Raw genomic sequence first — 16,880 nt, forward strand, 5'->3', positions numbered from 1 at the left:
CACCTCTGGTCCCTACTTGGTGCCAACTCGATAACTACAATGCTGCACTTCCTGGACTAGTGAAAGCCTATCCACCGTGGAGTGGCTGTGTGCTATGTTGACGAGCGTCGGGTTGCAAGTTCACTTCCACACTATGGCGGCTGCATTCCGGTGGGGCTGAAACACAAAAACGGCCCTGTGCTGTGCTTTGGTAGAACCCGAGATGATCAAGATTAACCTGAAGCCCCCACTATGGCATCCCTAGTTTGCTCGCTGTGCAAACTTCAGGACATCAAACCCCAGGTTTTTAAAAAAATGCAGCTAAATTGACATTTTCTAGGTATAAAACACACACAAGCTAGGGCTTTTTTGGACCAATGGCACCTGCTTTTCTGTGAAGACTGATGAATGGCAAGATACAAGTTGTTGGGCAGCCAGCAGAAGGTGAGCGCAATGGGGGTAGGAAATGTGAACTGTTCACCCTGGTTAGGGCCCTGGACTTGGGCAATTTCAAGAAGACTGCATGCAGTGCAGTTACACACGTGGTGTGATTTTGGGACATTTTGGCTACATCAGTTTTTCATAACTATGAAGAGAAAACTTTGTAAGCTCAGGTTTGAACATGCCAAATAAATGCCACTCAAGCAGGGGCACATGTTCAGGCTGATCAAACTGGCGTGTAGAAGGAACAAGCAACACGGCCAACTGAAGGAACACTTTTTGTCTGTGTTCTTCTTGTTGCTTGCAGGTGTACATTTGACTGACATTTTCCAGGGTGTCGGTAGAGTTTCAACTCGACCGCTTAGTGGTTGCAGATGAAACTCGACAGACACACTGGAAAATGTCTTTAAAACAAGCTCAGTGCAGTGCATCCAAATGTTGCACAAAATTAGCAATATATTTTCTCTCTTCCTTTTATCAGCTATGCCACAATTCTATGCGGGGTTGATGAATTTAATGTTTAGTCTGCCCTATCGGTTGTCTATTCCTTTTGTCACACCTTGGATAGCACTGGTTTTAAAATCATGAGAAAATTCCTATTGTAATGTACCTTGTACTTAATGTACGTGCTATGAATTATCCCTAATTTCTCAAAATACTTGGTGCAGAACCTTGGGCCAAGTAATGATTATTCTAGAGCTGCTTCCTGCAAATAGTGACAAGTAAGTCTACTATACAGGGTGACTTGAAAGAGAACTGCAAATAGAAAAGGCTCATGAAACTGAATACTATGTGTACATAAAATTAGTATTTTTAGAAACAAAGGTGCATGAACAGGCTGATGCCCTAAAAAACTGCAAAGAGAGCAGATTTGGAGACAAAAGGAAGCCAAACCTGCTTCTATAGTAAGCAGTACTGGACATTCTGGGTAGCATACCTCTAACAAGCTTAAGAATGGTGAACATGCTTTATTGACAGCAGGAAAATGTACAAGATACTACTGGTTGTCCGGTTTGTAAAACCCTGCAGTGGACAGCAGCAGCCACATACTATAATTCTATAACTGAAAAAAAAAAAAAAAAGAAAACAATGCAGGCATATTTACAGTAGGGCAGCATGACTTTTGAACATGATTCCTCCTTGTAAGCTTGATGAGATGATTGTGCTTAAATATACCTTTATTTACTTGGCAGTCATTCCTTGCCAGGTACCAACAGTATATGAAAAAAAAAAATGAATAAGAATGATCAGCTGCAATTCAGTTTTCTTGCTTTGAATTTTAGTTCAGAAAGAGCAAAAATAAAATAAACATGGGCACGATGGAAGTGCAGACTGCGTCAAGTTGTACTTTGGGAGCCATAATAGCCTTATCTTTGGGAGTCCTTACTTCCTTTTGCATGATCACTGGAGACAAACTGCTGGGGTACAAAAACATCTGTTCTCAACATTGAAACCTAGAACACCAAAAGGCTTCCAACACTGTCTTGCAAAAAAAGAAAGAGAGAGAAGAGGAAAAAGACCAAAGGGAATCACTGCAATACAACAAGGCACAAGGAAAAGACTATGAGATGATACAAAATGATGGAAACCCTAACCATCTGTTCAATTTGTATGCTGTAAACCCATAGAGCAAGCGTATTAACATGGCCTCACTAGAAGCACACCATGAAACGATATGGAGAGACCAAGGTTCAATGAGAACAGAATGCAACATTTCTGCAAGTACCCCCACACAACAGAGTTTTTGTCTGTGCTGTCACAGTGGACCCTATTCTCCTGGTTCTGAGGCAAACTGCACTGACACCTGGCCTGTCATTGTGTCTGTGACCATTGGCAGCGTGAGAATGCCATGGTCTTCACCAACATTGGCTGCTGAAGCTGCATCAAGGGACACTGTCACACAGCCCTGCTGTGCTCCGGCCCCTTCTTGTCCTTCAGCAACCCCTCCAAGTGACAGTCCTCTCGGCAAGGCAAACACCGTGTTCCCACCTTCCGAGCTGATGGGAATAAGGAGCACCCTCTCCCCACCATCCGAAGTGGGAACCTTGAGCACAGCAGCATTGGCAAACCCTTCCTCACCCTCCATGTTCAAGCCTTCTTGACCGCCTGGTACCATCATGACAATGGGCATCTGGTCACCCTCACCACTAGCAGGTGTTTCAGCATAGGCCATGCCTTCAGCTGTGATGGCTTGTTCTTGGCCCTCTGTGCCTTCAGCCATGGCCTCCGAAGTCGTTTCACCCTGTCCCACGTCGTAGGCCTCCCGAGCCGAACACAGATCTCCAGAGCCCACCGACAGCAAAGGTGCCTCTGTATTAAGAGCCCCAACAACCTTCGTCTCGCTGCCGAGCTGTGCTGAAGTTGTCGTCATGTCGCCAGATACCATGTACGACGATGTGTCCATTGTCATGATGCGGGCTAGAGACGATACTGCACCGTCTCCACCAGCGGCCAGCATGGCCATCTCCTCTGAGGTGACGGCTACTCCTTCTTGCGACCCTTCCGGGTGGTGAACGATGGCAAAGTGGATCACTTCACCGTTCTCAGACTCCACGGCCAGGTGCTCCAGGCCTTCTTGATCGGCAGCCATCAGTAGCTGTGCTGTTTGTTCGTTCATCTCAGCCTCCATGCCACTGTCCTGGTGTTCGGAAGCTTGATGATGCATGGTATCTTCCATCTGGTGCTGCTCCAGTTCCGCTTCCTGTTGTGCCTGCTCCTCTGCTTGCACTCCAGGGTGCATCATCTCTTCTGCATCTGCCTGCTCTTGTTGTTCGGGCTCCTGCTCGAGTGATGTGTCCTGTGCAGGCTCTCCAAGCTGCTGTATGACAAGCTCATCACCCGCTTCCTGTTCACTTGTTTCCATTCCCTCCTGCTGCAATGAGGTCATCTGGTGCTGCTGGTCTGCAAGTTCAAGGTCGGCAGATTCCATGGTCACAGATTCCATGTCTTGGAAATCGGCCAAATCTCTTGGGTCCTGGCTAATGGTTGCAATGCCATCGGCTGTGTTTATAGACACAGTCACCTGGCCTGGGCCCGTGGCTTCTGCTACGGCCCTAGCCAACTGCGTGGCCAAATCCTCTTGTGGATTTATTGCCACAGTAGTGGTGATACCATCTTCTGTCGTGGCCACCAGCTGGCTTCCACCAAGGTCTGCTGATGACAAAGTGCCATCGCCTGTGACCATGTTGATCACAGAGTCATCAGCAGTCACAAAGGCCTGCTCTTGGCTATGCCTGCACAATGAAAAAGAAACCATATAAATTATGCGTGACTCTTATTTTGCCCTTGGTGATCAGCGAGAGATTTGATCGAATAAAGTCGTACAAATGACTATAGTAAATCGTCTTTAAAAGCCCACACAGTGGTGAAAGGTTCATAAAAAGAAAATTTCAATCCACTCGACTGTGGCACGAAGCTGCAAAGGAAACCACACTTTGCAGGCTTCCGCAGAACTGATTTGCTGTATTCGGTGCTCCTATGCTATGAGTTGTCAGTTAATTTGCTCCATATTGCAATCTGCTAGCCTCCTGGTTAGCTCAGATTGCAGAGAAACTGCTCTGGAAAAGCATTAGCCTCAGGTTCAATCCCGGATCAGGACAAATTTGTGTTCAACTGCAAAACTTTCTTTCTGAGAAACCTATATAAGTTTACTTTGTAGCTTCATGCTACAGTCGGGTGGATGACAACTTTCTCTTTCAGAAAGTGGTACAACTATGCTGTGAACAATGTGCTCAAGCATTGGCTATATGCTTTGGTTTACCTAATGCTAGAGCTTGTTTCAACACTAACGTAAACATGATTTAAAAGGATGCAAAGATTACTTTAAGCAGCAGAGACTCCTGGAAGACTGTACATTCAACAGTACTTTATGTTATAACATGTAAGATTTTTCAGCTGTAATTTTATGTGCGAACAGATATCATGCTCATATAAGTAAAAATTTGTCATGCACAGAAGTTCTAGTTGTGATGCTGGAATCATCACAAGTGCACCAACGAGAAGATGACACAACACAGCCTAAACTTTGTCACGTTCACATTCTAAATTTTCAATGAAGTGAAATCCAAGTTGATCTAGATAAAATGAGAAATTGCTGTCTTGGATATAAAAATTATTAGGCCAAGTTAATTTTTAATAGAAACCAGGATAAGAACGTATAATATGCCATGAACTTCATTGTAACGGTTGCTCATTTATCCAATATCAGTGTATCCATGCAGAAGACTACTTACATTAACAAATGAAGATTTTCACTTGAGATGAGCTTGTTGTAAATTGTTAAGACCAATCAAGCTAAATAAAGGATCCAATACAAAAAGCCCAACATGGTGTGTTTCTATGAATCATTCTATGGTTCAATGTAACATTGTATGAAGACTGCCCTAGCACGAGAGGTGGGTTGAGAAGGGAGCTAACAGTCTTGTCTGTAACAGCAGCTGCTTCTAATTCAACCATCTGACCATCTGCGTTCACAGTTTGTTATACTGAAGTTTGTTATATCGAGGTTTAACTGTACGATGAATGGAATCATGCTGCAAATGTAATTCTTTTGTGGTTTAGGCTTCACCACTAAGTATCTGAACAACGAAAGAGGAGGAAAAAAAAAAGGAACAATGCTAGACCTTGGACGACATTTTGACTGCACGCTCCCGTGGTAAGTATACTTCTGCAAATGGTTGTAAATGTGCATAAAATAACTCATAACTTGTCATCTTACCTTACCTCAACTATTTCTCATAATGCATCCTTTAAGAGAGAAAAAGTAAACATCTCACAAGTATAAGAAAGTTTTTTTTTTTTTTTTTTGTCCCTGGCTTCAACTTGTTTCATATGAGAACACTCCTTTAAAATTTCATATGACATGATGACAGCGGGATGAATGCTCCTTGACTGGTGTGTTCGACAGTACGCTCTATTGCAAGGTAACAACCCTACTGTATCTGTGATCTAACCAGAAATAATATGTTCTTCTGTTCAGTACGTAAGCCCTGTCTCAATGACTTTAAGCACTACCAGAGGAGCATATTATGTTGTGTACATAGCATGCAAAGTATTACGAGCTTGACCAATAAAACTAACGAGCCAGAAGCCTCGTCAATCACAAGCATTTTATCTCTCTTGTGTCGCATGCCAAATTTGTGCATGCAGCCACTTGTGAACTTACCCTTGGTGGCCTGTGCAAATGTGTGCAGCAAACAAGTCCTCAGACTCAAAGCCATTCAAGCAACCCGCACAGATAAGCTGAATGAGCTCTCCTGCAGATTCCTCCTGGCTCTCCTGCGGGCTCACTTCAGTCAGCATGTGGCTTCCTATGTAAGCAAGATACAGAGCATTAAAGGACAACATTGTTGCAAGTAATGCAGATACAGCAGAACCTTCTTCATAAATTTTTGAAAAAGGAAAAAGAGAAAAGAAAAACCGCAAGAAAATACGAACTAACTGGGAAAACGTACAACCTGATGTCACTGCAACATCTGGCAGGCTCAACTGTAGTTGATATGGCCTTGTTGTAGAACAAGGCACCAATGCGCTACGAGCTGGTGGGCCCGAGCAGCCCAAGATGCGTCTTGTCGTTCTTGCTGCTTCAGCAAGCTTAAATTTGCACTCCTCAAATTCGATCAGGGTCAGTAGCCTCTTTGGGTTGGGCAGTTTGGTGAGCAGTTATCACATGCCCAATAGGCAAGAACTGTAGTGGCACAAGATGCTGACGCGTGTAGGGCCAGAGGAGCCTAAGTCACTCTTTGTCATGTTCCTATTGTGTAGTGTTTTAAGATGGCAACGGGAAATCAAAATGAAATTGAGCTAGTGGGCGATCCTGGAATACAATGCCGTCTGAGCAAAACATGGCGTGCACTTTGTACTGCCTGCAGTAGGGAACAACGGTGGAGTTGGGTTATCACCCATTAGAAACGTGCAGTACACTCCCATTGGCACAATGCCACATGCACTGTGAAACAGATAGGGGAAGATGCTTATCGCAATAGGGTTGATGGTAATAGCTGTGAACGACCCACGAGGAGGTTTGCTAGTATGAAAGAGGAAACTGAGTGCATGCTGGCATTTTCATGTGACATGAGCGGGCGAGTACTGCAGGGCAGCTGCTGTGGCGGGCACCTACTGCCCTCAATAGTGCGCGGCTCGCCCCTTTTCTTGTTCATATCAGATCTAGCAGCCAGAAAACATGTTGTATGATCGCACTTTCGCGGCATACTAACCGTTAGTGCTGAAAGATCATGTTTTCCGGGAACATATTAACTGGTAAAAAAAGAAGTGTTTCTGTATTGGATAATTTTTGTGTGTTCTAGATCACCAACGTTGACACCAAGATATCGTGCAAAATGAGATCGTATAAACGAGGCTCTACTGTACTAATATATACAACTACATACTGATAGTACACAATACACAACATTCACGGGAAAAATATCTGGTTCGAGTGGCATAAAAATTAAATTTTGAAGTCTTACCAAAACCACAACATGATCATGAGGCACACCATAGTGGGGTACTCCAGATTAACATGCACCTAATGCACAGTGCATTCCGCCCCTCCGGTATGCAACCGCTGTAGGATCAAACCTGTGACTTCTTGCTCAGCAATGCAACACCTTAGCCACTGAGCTACCGTAGCAAGTGCTCAAGTGGCACGATGCACAAGAACCACCTCAAACTACAAGAAAATTACTATCACTCTGTTGAGCTAACTGAAAGTCATACCCTGTAACAAATGTTTCCCAAAACTGTAATACTGCACTTTCATGCAACAATATTTTGGGGTACTAAACTGTTGCATGTGTGTTATCCAATAACAGTATACACAGATTATAACATTTATAATAATTGATTTAATTAAATTCCGGTGTTTTATGTGCCATAACCACCATATGATTATGGGGCACGCTCTATCGGGGGGGATTCCGGAAATTTTGAGCATATTGTCTTGAGCACCCAATCCATGGAACACAGGCGTCTCTGCGTTTTGCTCCTGTCAAAATGCGGCTACAGTAGCCTGGATTTGATCCTGCGACATCGTGCTCGGCAGTGCTATGCCACAGCCGCGAAGGCACCATGGCGGGCAACATTTATACTAGCGTAAAAACTTGCTATATAACAAATTTCACTGCACAGCTAAAATTTAGAGGTGCGCAACCATTTGAAACTTTTGAATAACGAATCAAATATTGCCCTATTTGGTTCAGTCGTTGAATCAAATATAGTTGCTATTCGCAAATGCAGATATTTTTCAAATAGTTTTTGAATACTTTACATTGCCAGCTGTGCATGAGCAAACATGAAACTGAAGCAAAAATAATTAAATCCCTCCCCTCCTCCCTTCCACATGGGACACAGTAGGGGATGCGAGCACTTTCCAGCTAGACTGCTATTATGCACACTGAAGTTTCGCTCAGGCATGAAATTTGGCAATGTGTACTATTATTTATTTGGTACTATTTATTAATGCTGCAACTGTGTCGATTGTGTGCAACATTATTTGATATAATAAAAGCACCATCTGCAGCATCAATCATAGCAACAAAATAAGTGCATTTTATGCTCTGCCAATCATCGCTGCAGTCAGCACACATTTCCGTCGAAGGTATAGTACACTGATGCTAACAGGCTCATCAGATTGCCTTTGGAAACGTCATTCTGAAAATGCACGACCATGCATGCTCCAGAGAAACCTGACATTGCTCCATTCGAGCTTTTGATGAAGCCTACTTTATAATGTGCAATGTAATGCCAGAAACTTGCTAATGTTGAAAATATTGCGATGCCAACATTCTTTTATATTAATGGTGAAGAAGTCCGTTCATTATTTGAAAACTATTCAATATTCAATTCAATTCGCTTTCAGCACTAGTCAATTCGACCTCAAAAATTACTATTTGCACACTCCAACTAAAATTACTTCGTTATACGTGTTGTCTAACCTAACAACAATTAGTGCCCTTCGAAAGATGACAGGGTAGTGGTGGCGGAGGGAACATAAGCTAAAGCCTATGCAAAATTGCACCATGTACCAATGAAGGACCCCGAAGGATTGTTTCTTGCCACATCATCTTCAGCAAGATGACTGCTTTCTCTAATGCAGCTTTCCATAAAGGAAAGAAACAAAATAGGAGAGGCCTTGGCGTCACGTTTTTGAAGCCAGAAATGCAGCCATGTTGGTGTGCTATCTCCCTTTGCACCTACAATCAGCTCGCCGGATCAGATAGGCGGGAGCTTTTAACTTGCATTGCTACAAGCTGCCTGTAGTGTGTGCTGCTGAGGCGCATCAGAACAAAGTCTCCGAAACTTCTGTAACAGTTTTAGTAAAGCAGACGCGTTCCTGTGCTTTTCTGTGGCACGTTTAAGAAGATGGCGAAGACCCGTGCCGTCATTACTTGAGTGTGTCTGTTGCTGACTGACACTCGCACTCACAGACCCAAAACACACCTTTCAAACTTACACATCACGCTCCAAAGTCAGCTTTTCTTGCGAACAGAATGTGCTATGGGAAAGACACGGGCTAAAAAACTCATCTCACTTTTCAGAGGCCTAGATCAGCAGCGAGAGCTTCAGGAGCGTGGATGCTATGGCAACGTTTGGGGTACCATTCCTAGTGCTGCTTTGAGAAAAACAGCATGTGACTTCCGCCACACTTTCTCCAACACATCCATGCTGGCTGGAGCCTCTCCTATGTTTTCCTTCCTCCATGCACCTGTCATGTTTGTCTAGCTTTGTTATTGTTGTCATCCACATATAAGTAGTGGTGAAACAGGTCCTATCAGCATTTCATAAGCATGCCAGTAGAGCGCTGCAAGCTTCTGATTTAGAATCAAGTGGATGCTTCAAATTAACAAAATAGCATTTCTTTATGCTGGCATCCAGTGACAAGCATTGCACAAAATTAATTGCTTCCAGCACTCAGCTGGCATGTTCACAAATTGCCAATAAGCAAAGTGATAGCTGGGGACATAAAAGCAGTATGTGAACGGCCTCTGGTGCCGATCACGAGTTAACTCGTCACAAAATTTCTGCAATTTAACTTGAACTTCTGAATTTTAACTAGGACTTTCCACTCTATCTGCAACTTTTGTAACTTTGACAAATAAATAATGCACAATGACTTTTGCTTTATTTTTTCGACAAGAACAGTGAAAATGCAATAGGCATTCCTGGTATCATACTATTATTGAGAAAAAATTGGCGGAAAATATGCAGGTGTAAAAAAAATTCGACACTTTTCAATATATTTCAAAATTTGTCATGGCAGTTAAGGGGTTAACTTGACTGCATCTGCAGCAGTTTACTGGGGCCTAGGTCAGACGGTGTGGCATGTAGTGCAAGCCACATGCTTCACCCTTAGAGTTTCCATCTGGTATGGTAGCATAGAACACTAAACTAAGGTGGAACATTTTATGTGCACAGAATGTATGCACCAGCGATTAAAAGTCTGTGCTGACTCTGCAGGCAGCTGGTTTGGTGTGCTGCCAAGTCGCTGACAGAGTGAGAGATTCTTTGACAGAGAAGAAGAAAGCTTGCTGATTTGACATATTTTGATTTGGTGGATGGGGTTTAATGCATCAAATGATTGATCAGGTTTAATGTAACAAAGCAACATGGGGCTATGAGAGGTGCCATGGTAATGGGCTCTGGATTCAGTGTGCACCCAAAGTGCAGAACATGAGCGTTTCTACATTCTGCCCCACTCATTGCCCCCATCATGCTGAGCAGCAGAATGTCATGGACACTAAATTTATGGCACTCCATTATGATGAGGCTTAGACCAGCTCAGAACAGCTTTGCAGTGATTTAACTTTCCCCATACACATTACCTTGTGTCAGGTCCGAACGTTGCATCCTGGCCAGCGCAGAGGGTTCTTCGTGAAGTCGCATGTGAGAGTCTAAAGCTTTCTTCTTGAAGAAGCCTACATGTAGTGAACAGAAGGAATTAGAAATCTGTGCGACCAGAAGTGGTTGAGCACAGCCTCATTTCATAAAAGAGGCTCACTTTTACCTCTCGAGGGTATAATCACATTTGTGGAAACCTTTAGAGCACTGTCCACAAGGGGATGCGTATATATACATATATATATGCATGCACCTGCCTTGGCCAGTCACAGTACAAGCACCGATATGCTTAATATGTGAGCTGGCAGGGCCTCAGAGTTATTATGGACGTGTGTGTGGCGTTTGGAGTTCTTGGGGACCGTAAAAGGCATGAACTCATTTTTTTCAGACTGCCCAAGATTTTGGACGTTTTTGTGGCCCCTAGGAAGTCCTAAAAATTGGACGCTGAATCTACATTCGACACCAAAGGCCTCAAAGGCTTCTTGGCTGCATGTGGCCTGCATGTGGCCTGCATGTCGCTACTGATGTATGAATCACCTCCTTTGATTTAACGAGTTGATGAAGCCTTTGTCGTCTATGTGGATTTTGCTCGCCTACACAAATCGCTCATACTTGATTGCACCATCCATTTTTTTTGCATTACATTCATAACAAGTAAGACAACAGTATCATTTACAATATTTACAAATGAACTACAGCACATGTTCACAGAATGGTTGCATTTTTGACATAGCAAAGTTTGAAGAGAAGAAAAACAAAGATCCCTCTCCAGAATGAACCAAGACTCTAAAGCTACGGTTAAACCTTGTTATAGCGAAGTTGCATTCAGCACAAAAATACCTTCATAATATTGAATGCTCTTTGTAAGCATACCGTATTTACTTGATTCTAACGCGCCTTCGATTGTAATGCGCACCCATTTTCCGCGACCAAAAAAAAAGGAAGAAAAAGAACGCTCTCGATTGTAACGTGCACCCGTCTGCTGTGACCTAAAGAAAAGAAAAGTCCTTTGCAGCACCACGCACTTCATTCTTTCATACAGAAATACAACTTTCTCTCATTTGGAAAAAACAAGGAATTACTCCCAATGCACTAAAGTGGCGATAAATAAAAAAGTCGCAGTTTCGCCCGAAAGGCGAAGCATTGATTACGATAGCAAATTAGTAGACAGCTATACAAAAAGTAAGGATAGTAGTTTTATCGGGCGTATAAACTTATAAACATTCGCATACTAGCTAAATTAACAAGCATGGTGTCACGCGTGCACAAGCAAACACGAACACGTCTTACTCAATGACCGCGGAAACTCTTTATCAAAACGCTGAAGCGAGGAAGTGTGGTAGCAGGAGCGAGGGAATTGACCTTTGTGCGGCCTCTCGCTTAAATGCAAACTAAGCAACGAGAACACAGCGCGGTGCGCCGAGATGCGTAGACTAGTCTCCATCGCAGATCGCTTTCAATATAGGGGCCACACGGCTGTGCCGTACATAGCAGCCGCTGGTGTAGAACGCCTCTCTTGTTTCGCCAGTCCCACACACAAGTTTCGGGAACTCCAAACGCCCGTGATGCGGCTCGATTTCCGTCCGTCCCCGCACACGTGATCGCTTTCCTTTTAATTGCGGCATTGTGATGAACTCTCATGTCTTCGCAGTCGGAACTTCCATGCTGACAGAGCAAACGCAGAAAATGGGAAGACGGACGGCGCACTAACTTAAGCCAAAGGAAGCATTGCCTAAGCACATGTACTGCAGCACATGGAGGAAGCTGTGGCAGCTAGGCTTGAAGCACATACGAGGCGGCCATTTTGAAATGCCGATGGCGATATCGTAACGCAAATTTTGGGTCGCACTCGATTCTATTGCGCACGCAATTTTTAGACCCATTTTATCGGGGAAACAAGTGCATGTTAGATTAGAGTAAATACGGTATATTTATTACATGCTCATATAGGCATATATTTTTTTACACCTGATAATTCTATATATCAAGCTTCTACTGTATCGCAAACATTTTTTAGCAGCTTCTTGAGCAACAAGAGCTATCACGAAGCACTGCGGTGGAGTTTCTGCAGCAATCCTGCGGAGCGACAGGTTATGCTGTAACTTTTGGTACAGCATAACCATTGCACTTGCTTTAGAACTTTAAGCAATGGCAGTATGTGTTGTCACTTGCTGACAACTGCATGTGCAACAGGACGCCTACCTCTTCCACAGGTCAGGCACCTGAAGTCTGTGTCACCACGATGCATACGTAAGTGATTGTAGAGCCCCACTTTTGTGGCCAGCTTGCGGTTGCAGCCCTGCCAAGGGCAAGGCGTTGGTGGCCTGCATGACAAGAACGGAGATGGAAGTCAGTCGCAATAACAATAACTGTGTGCATACCAACGAAGTTCGAATTCAATTACATGAGACGATAAATGATACAGACAACGGAAGGGGGAAAAAGAAAGGGAGAGTGTCAAATTTCATTCAGTTCACCCAAGAATAATTGAATATGTTTGAGACCCATGTCTCTCAATGGCTTCGTTACACGCAGTCAAAGTCATGTATCTCGTAATTTTTGCCATTTGCAGCGTTGCAGCAATGTGCTATTACACATCACATTATTTGTACGGTGGATGGAAAATGCACTTCTACTGCAAAAGTTAATTAAACTTTAGCGAGAGCAAATCTATGAAAAGAATGCAACGCTCCCCCTGACACTCCACCTTGACCCAATAAAGTGAATGACAGTGTTGCCAGTCAAATGACGTGGTCAGTGTGCTTCAATGACATTCTACAAGAGTTTCTGAAAGAATATTTTGTAACAGGGTGCTTGCTCTCAGTGTGCAGTCAAATGCACTGAAGTGAAGGCGTGCTTCTCAAGCAACTCCTCATCGTAGGAATCACAGTGGAGCGACACTGAAGTGTAGTGTCTTTACTTGAGGGTTGGCACTGTGTGCCGTTCAGTAAAGTTTAGTAAGTTTGAGTCAACACCTGTTTGTGTGAATATAGAGCTAAGTTGTCGGTGAATGTAAGCAGGAACGGCCAGGGCTGCACTTACGCGTGAACTTCCATATGAGCCATGAGCTGCTCCCGTTGAAGAAAGCGGCGGTGGCACTTGTGGCATTCGTGCACGATGCTGTGCAAAGACAGGTGACTCCAAAGGGCTTGGGAGTTAGCCATTTTGGAGCCACAAATCTAGAAACAATAGACATTGCACACATAAGCAAACAAGTGCGTGCCTCAAAACAGCACCGATCTCTTTATATTATGACTACTCCATGACAAGTGAACACTAATTAGAAAGCACTGCATGGTTTCAAACATGAGCAGCAACAATTAGTACCTAGTACAGAAACCGGACAGCCATCATAAAGCGCCAGCAGTGTCGCTAACGGCATCCGTAATAGCAATGACATGTGATACAGACAATGGGGCGAAGGAGTACACTGCGCTTCCAGTGATTTTGCATGCTGTGGTTTGCAAGGCCTGATGAGCTGGAAAAGGCATTTTCATGTGTGTACTCTTAAGATAGGTCGTCCTTGTATGAGGCAGGTTACATTCATGGCATCAGGTGGTATATAAACAAGAGAAGAAGTGCAAATTGAGATAGTACCATAGCAGCCTGCAAACAATGCTCACTGTGGCAAGCTAAGACATGGAACTCCAGCAGTTTATGTTATTTTGCTGTGCACGTTAACACTGCTTGTATTTAATACATGTAGACTGATGAAGCAGCACAACAATCAGGGACAAAGGGAGACATACGTCTCTCTTTGTTTTTTGCACTGCTCCGCTGATCGCACATGTGCCGGTACGTTCTCTATCCACTTTGTTTCTTTTTGCTATGCTTCGCTGATCCTAATGTCTTAGCAACTAGCCCAATCTTCATTCTTGTTCTATTACACATAGACTGGTGCAACGACAACAGTTGCCAGTGGCCTTTACACCCCGCAGAATACTATGTGCTTTGGCATTTACACGAGCTTGTGTCTGCGCACCTATACTAGCACAGATGGTGAGGGACAGATCATACGCATCGAAGTGCAGTGAGAGCACAGACATCTGTTCCTGACAGATATTGGTGCTTGGCTGCCTAGCATGGCCAAGCGCCTGGCTTCGCAGCTACGAAGGAGCACCATCAACACTCAGTGAGGCAGATTTATGTGATGCAAGAATATTATTACGATATGCTCAAGCGATGCTCAAGAAATGAGCCGCCGCGAGAACGACGACGAAGTTGGTCGGTGCGCTTGGCGCGAGCGAGTGTCAGCCTGGCTGCCTGGCTCCAGTGTAAATAGCCTGTAAATAGCCTCTTCTGTCTGTGTCTTTCCACACGCAACATTCTGGTGGAGGTCAGCGATCCCCGTCCTCACCACGGAACTCAGAAGTGGTCGGCACACCGAGCTTGTCACCATGCCTCCCGGTGACACGCCCACCTCTGCAACGGCTTCGGCATGTCCCACTGCTCCAATCGTCACGGTCGCCCCACATCGCGACCCAGGTGTATTCTCTGGCCTGGAGGGCCAGGATGTTGACGACTGGATCAAACTCTATGAACACGCCAGTGCTAATAACAGGTGGGACCCAACGATTATGCTCGCCAATGTCATCTTTTATCTCGGCGGCACCCCACGCGTGTGGCACCAAACGCATGACGACAAGATAACCAGTTGGGACAATTTCAAAGAGAAGCTACGGGAACTGTTCGGCGACCCCATTGGGCGCAAGGCTGCCGCGAGAAAGGCTCTTGCGTCTCGTGTACAGTCATCTACGGAGCCGTACGTTTCCTACATCCTCGACGTCTTAGCTCTATGCCGCAAAGCTGACGATGGTATGTCCGAAGCCGATAAAGTGTCACATATTCTAAAAGGCATCGCCGACGACGCTTTCAATTTGCTTGTTTTCGGCAACGTCTCGACTATTGACGCCATCATCAAAGAATGCCGTCGCCTTGAGCAAGCTAAGAGCCGCCGTATTACACACCACATCACACGGCTACCCAACACTGCTGCTACGTCGACATGTGAGGGTCGACCACGTCAGACCACCACCTCTGACGACGTCACCAGTATTGTTCGCCGCGAACTCGAGGCCACCTGTTCGCCAGCTTTCTCCACGTCGCCTCCCGATCCGCCAGCAACCACCATTGCGATGATCCAGGCCGTCGTCCGACAGGAATTTCAAAACATGGGTCTGAACCCTGTGTGTTCCACGTCTCAACCCAACGTTTCCCGGTTCTCTAGCGGCCCTCCTCGTCCTCGGCAGTCCTTTTCTGCCACATCTCGCCGCAACCTGTCCGATTGGCGTACCCCTGATGACCGGCCGATCTGCTTCCACTGCTGTCGCATCGGCCACGTCGCTCGTCACTGCCGCAACCGATGGCCACCAACTCCTCGGACATACACCGCCGCTTATTCCCGCACCTTTGGACCTTCCGTTCCCTATACCAGCCGCCATGAATCCACTGCCGCTGATGCTCCTGCTCCGAACCTTCGGTACAGCCGCTCGCCCTCACCTCGACGCCATCAGTCTCGTTCGCCCCAACCCCGTCGCTTCTCTTCGCCGCCTATCGCCTCCCGGATCCAGCCGGAAAACTAGGCACTGCAGCTTCTGGAGGTGAAGCTGCATTATCGACCCTGCCCTCAAATCCTCTGCTCACGTTACCCACGAACCGAAACCTTCTTGACGTTGACGGCTATCCTGTCACGGCACTCATCGATACAGGAGCACATCTTTCAATTATGAGTGCTGCCTTCCGACGACGACTCAAAAAGCTCCTCACCCCAGCGTCGGCCCGCGTCGTACGCGTTGCGGATGGCGGTACTGTGCCTATCATCGGCATGTGTACGGCACGCGTCAGCATCGCCGGCCGCCACACTCCAGTCCTCTTCACCGTAATTGCTCATTGCCCCCACGACCTCATTCTCGGCCTCGATTTTCTCTCCGCACATTCTGTTCTTATTGACTGCTCTTCCGGTACCCTTCGCCTTGAGTTGCCGATGCTCGCAGAACCATCTGACGCACCCCACTGCCGCTTACGTCCCACCGGTTTTCTTCGCCTGCAGCCAAAGTCAATAGCCTACATTGAACTGTTTTCTTTCCCACCAGTTCCTGATGGCGAGTACCTCGCCACTCCTCTGCCCGACATTCCAATAAGGTATGACGTTACAGTGCCTCACAGTATACTTAATATTACTGGGAACCGCACTCGAATGCCTGTCTGCAACTTTGGATTGGCAAAGCAAATTCTACCGCAAGGTATTTGCCTTGCCACCGTTGATTGTCTCGGCGACCAATACATGGCAGCGTTATCGACCGATGTTCTCGCGAGCTTAGCAGGCCCCTCGCGCCAGCCTCGGGTGCCGATCCCAATAAAAAGAAAATGGTTGCAACGGACCTGTCCTCAGCGCAGGCTGAAGAGCTTTGCCAAGTATTATCGTCCTACCGAGATATTTTCGACATCGACGATCGCCCTTTAGGCCAGACGCTCGCGGTCAAGCATCGTATTCTTACTGGCGATGCTACGCCTATTCACCGACGACCGTATCGAGTTTCTGCGTCAGAACGCCAAGTAATTCAAAACGAAGTCAACAAAATGCTCGATAAAAACATCATTGAGCCTTCTTCGAGTCCCTGGGC

The 16,880-nt window shown here is 45.5% G+C and overlaps 1 protein-coding gene across 2 annotated transcripts in view; it reads right to left on the reverse strand.

The window, feature by feature from the left end:
- Positions 1-1,368: 1,368 nt before the first annotated feature.
- Positions 1,369-16,880, reverse strand: part of LOC126541654 (uncharacterized) — a 66,170-nt gene continuing 50,658 nt past the window's right edge. For both annotated transcript variants that reach the window (XM_050188508.3, XM_055076822.2), the window contains 5 exons: positions 13,300-13,436; positions 12,460-12,581; positions 10,242-10,334; positions 5,585-5,729; positions 1,369-3,653 (listed from right to left, as the gene is read on the reverse strand). In XM_050188508.3, coding sequence (XP_050044465.1) covers positions 2,189-3,653; positions 5,585-5,729; positions 10,242-10,334; positions 12,460-12,581; positions 13,300-13,436 — 1,962 coding nt within the window. In that variant the 3' untranslated portion in view covers positions 1,369-2,188. The remainder of the gene's footprint in view (positions 3,654-5,584; positions 5,730-10,241; positions 10,335-12,459; positions 12,582-13,299; positions 13,437-16,880) is intronic.

The sequence above is a fragment of the Dermacentor andersoni genome, chromosome 2 (genome assembly GCF_023375885.2).
Source record: "Dermacentor andersoni chromosome 2, qqDerAnde1_hic_scaffold, whole genome shotgun sequence".
NCBI classification, from domain to species: domain Eukaryota; kingdom Metazoa; phylum Arthropoda; class Arachnida; order Ixodida; family Ixodidae; genus Dermacentor; species Dermacentor andersoni.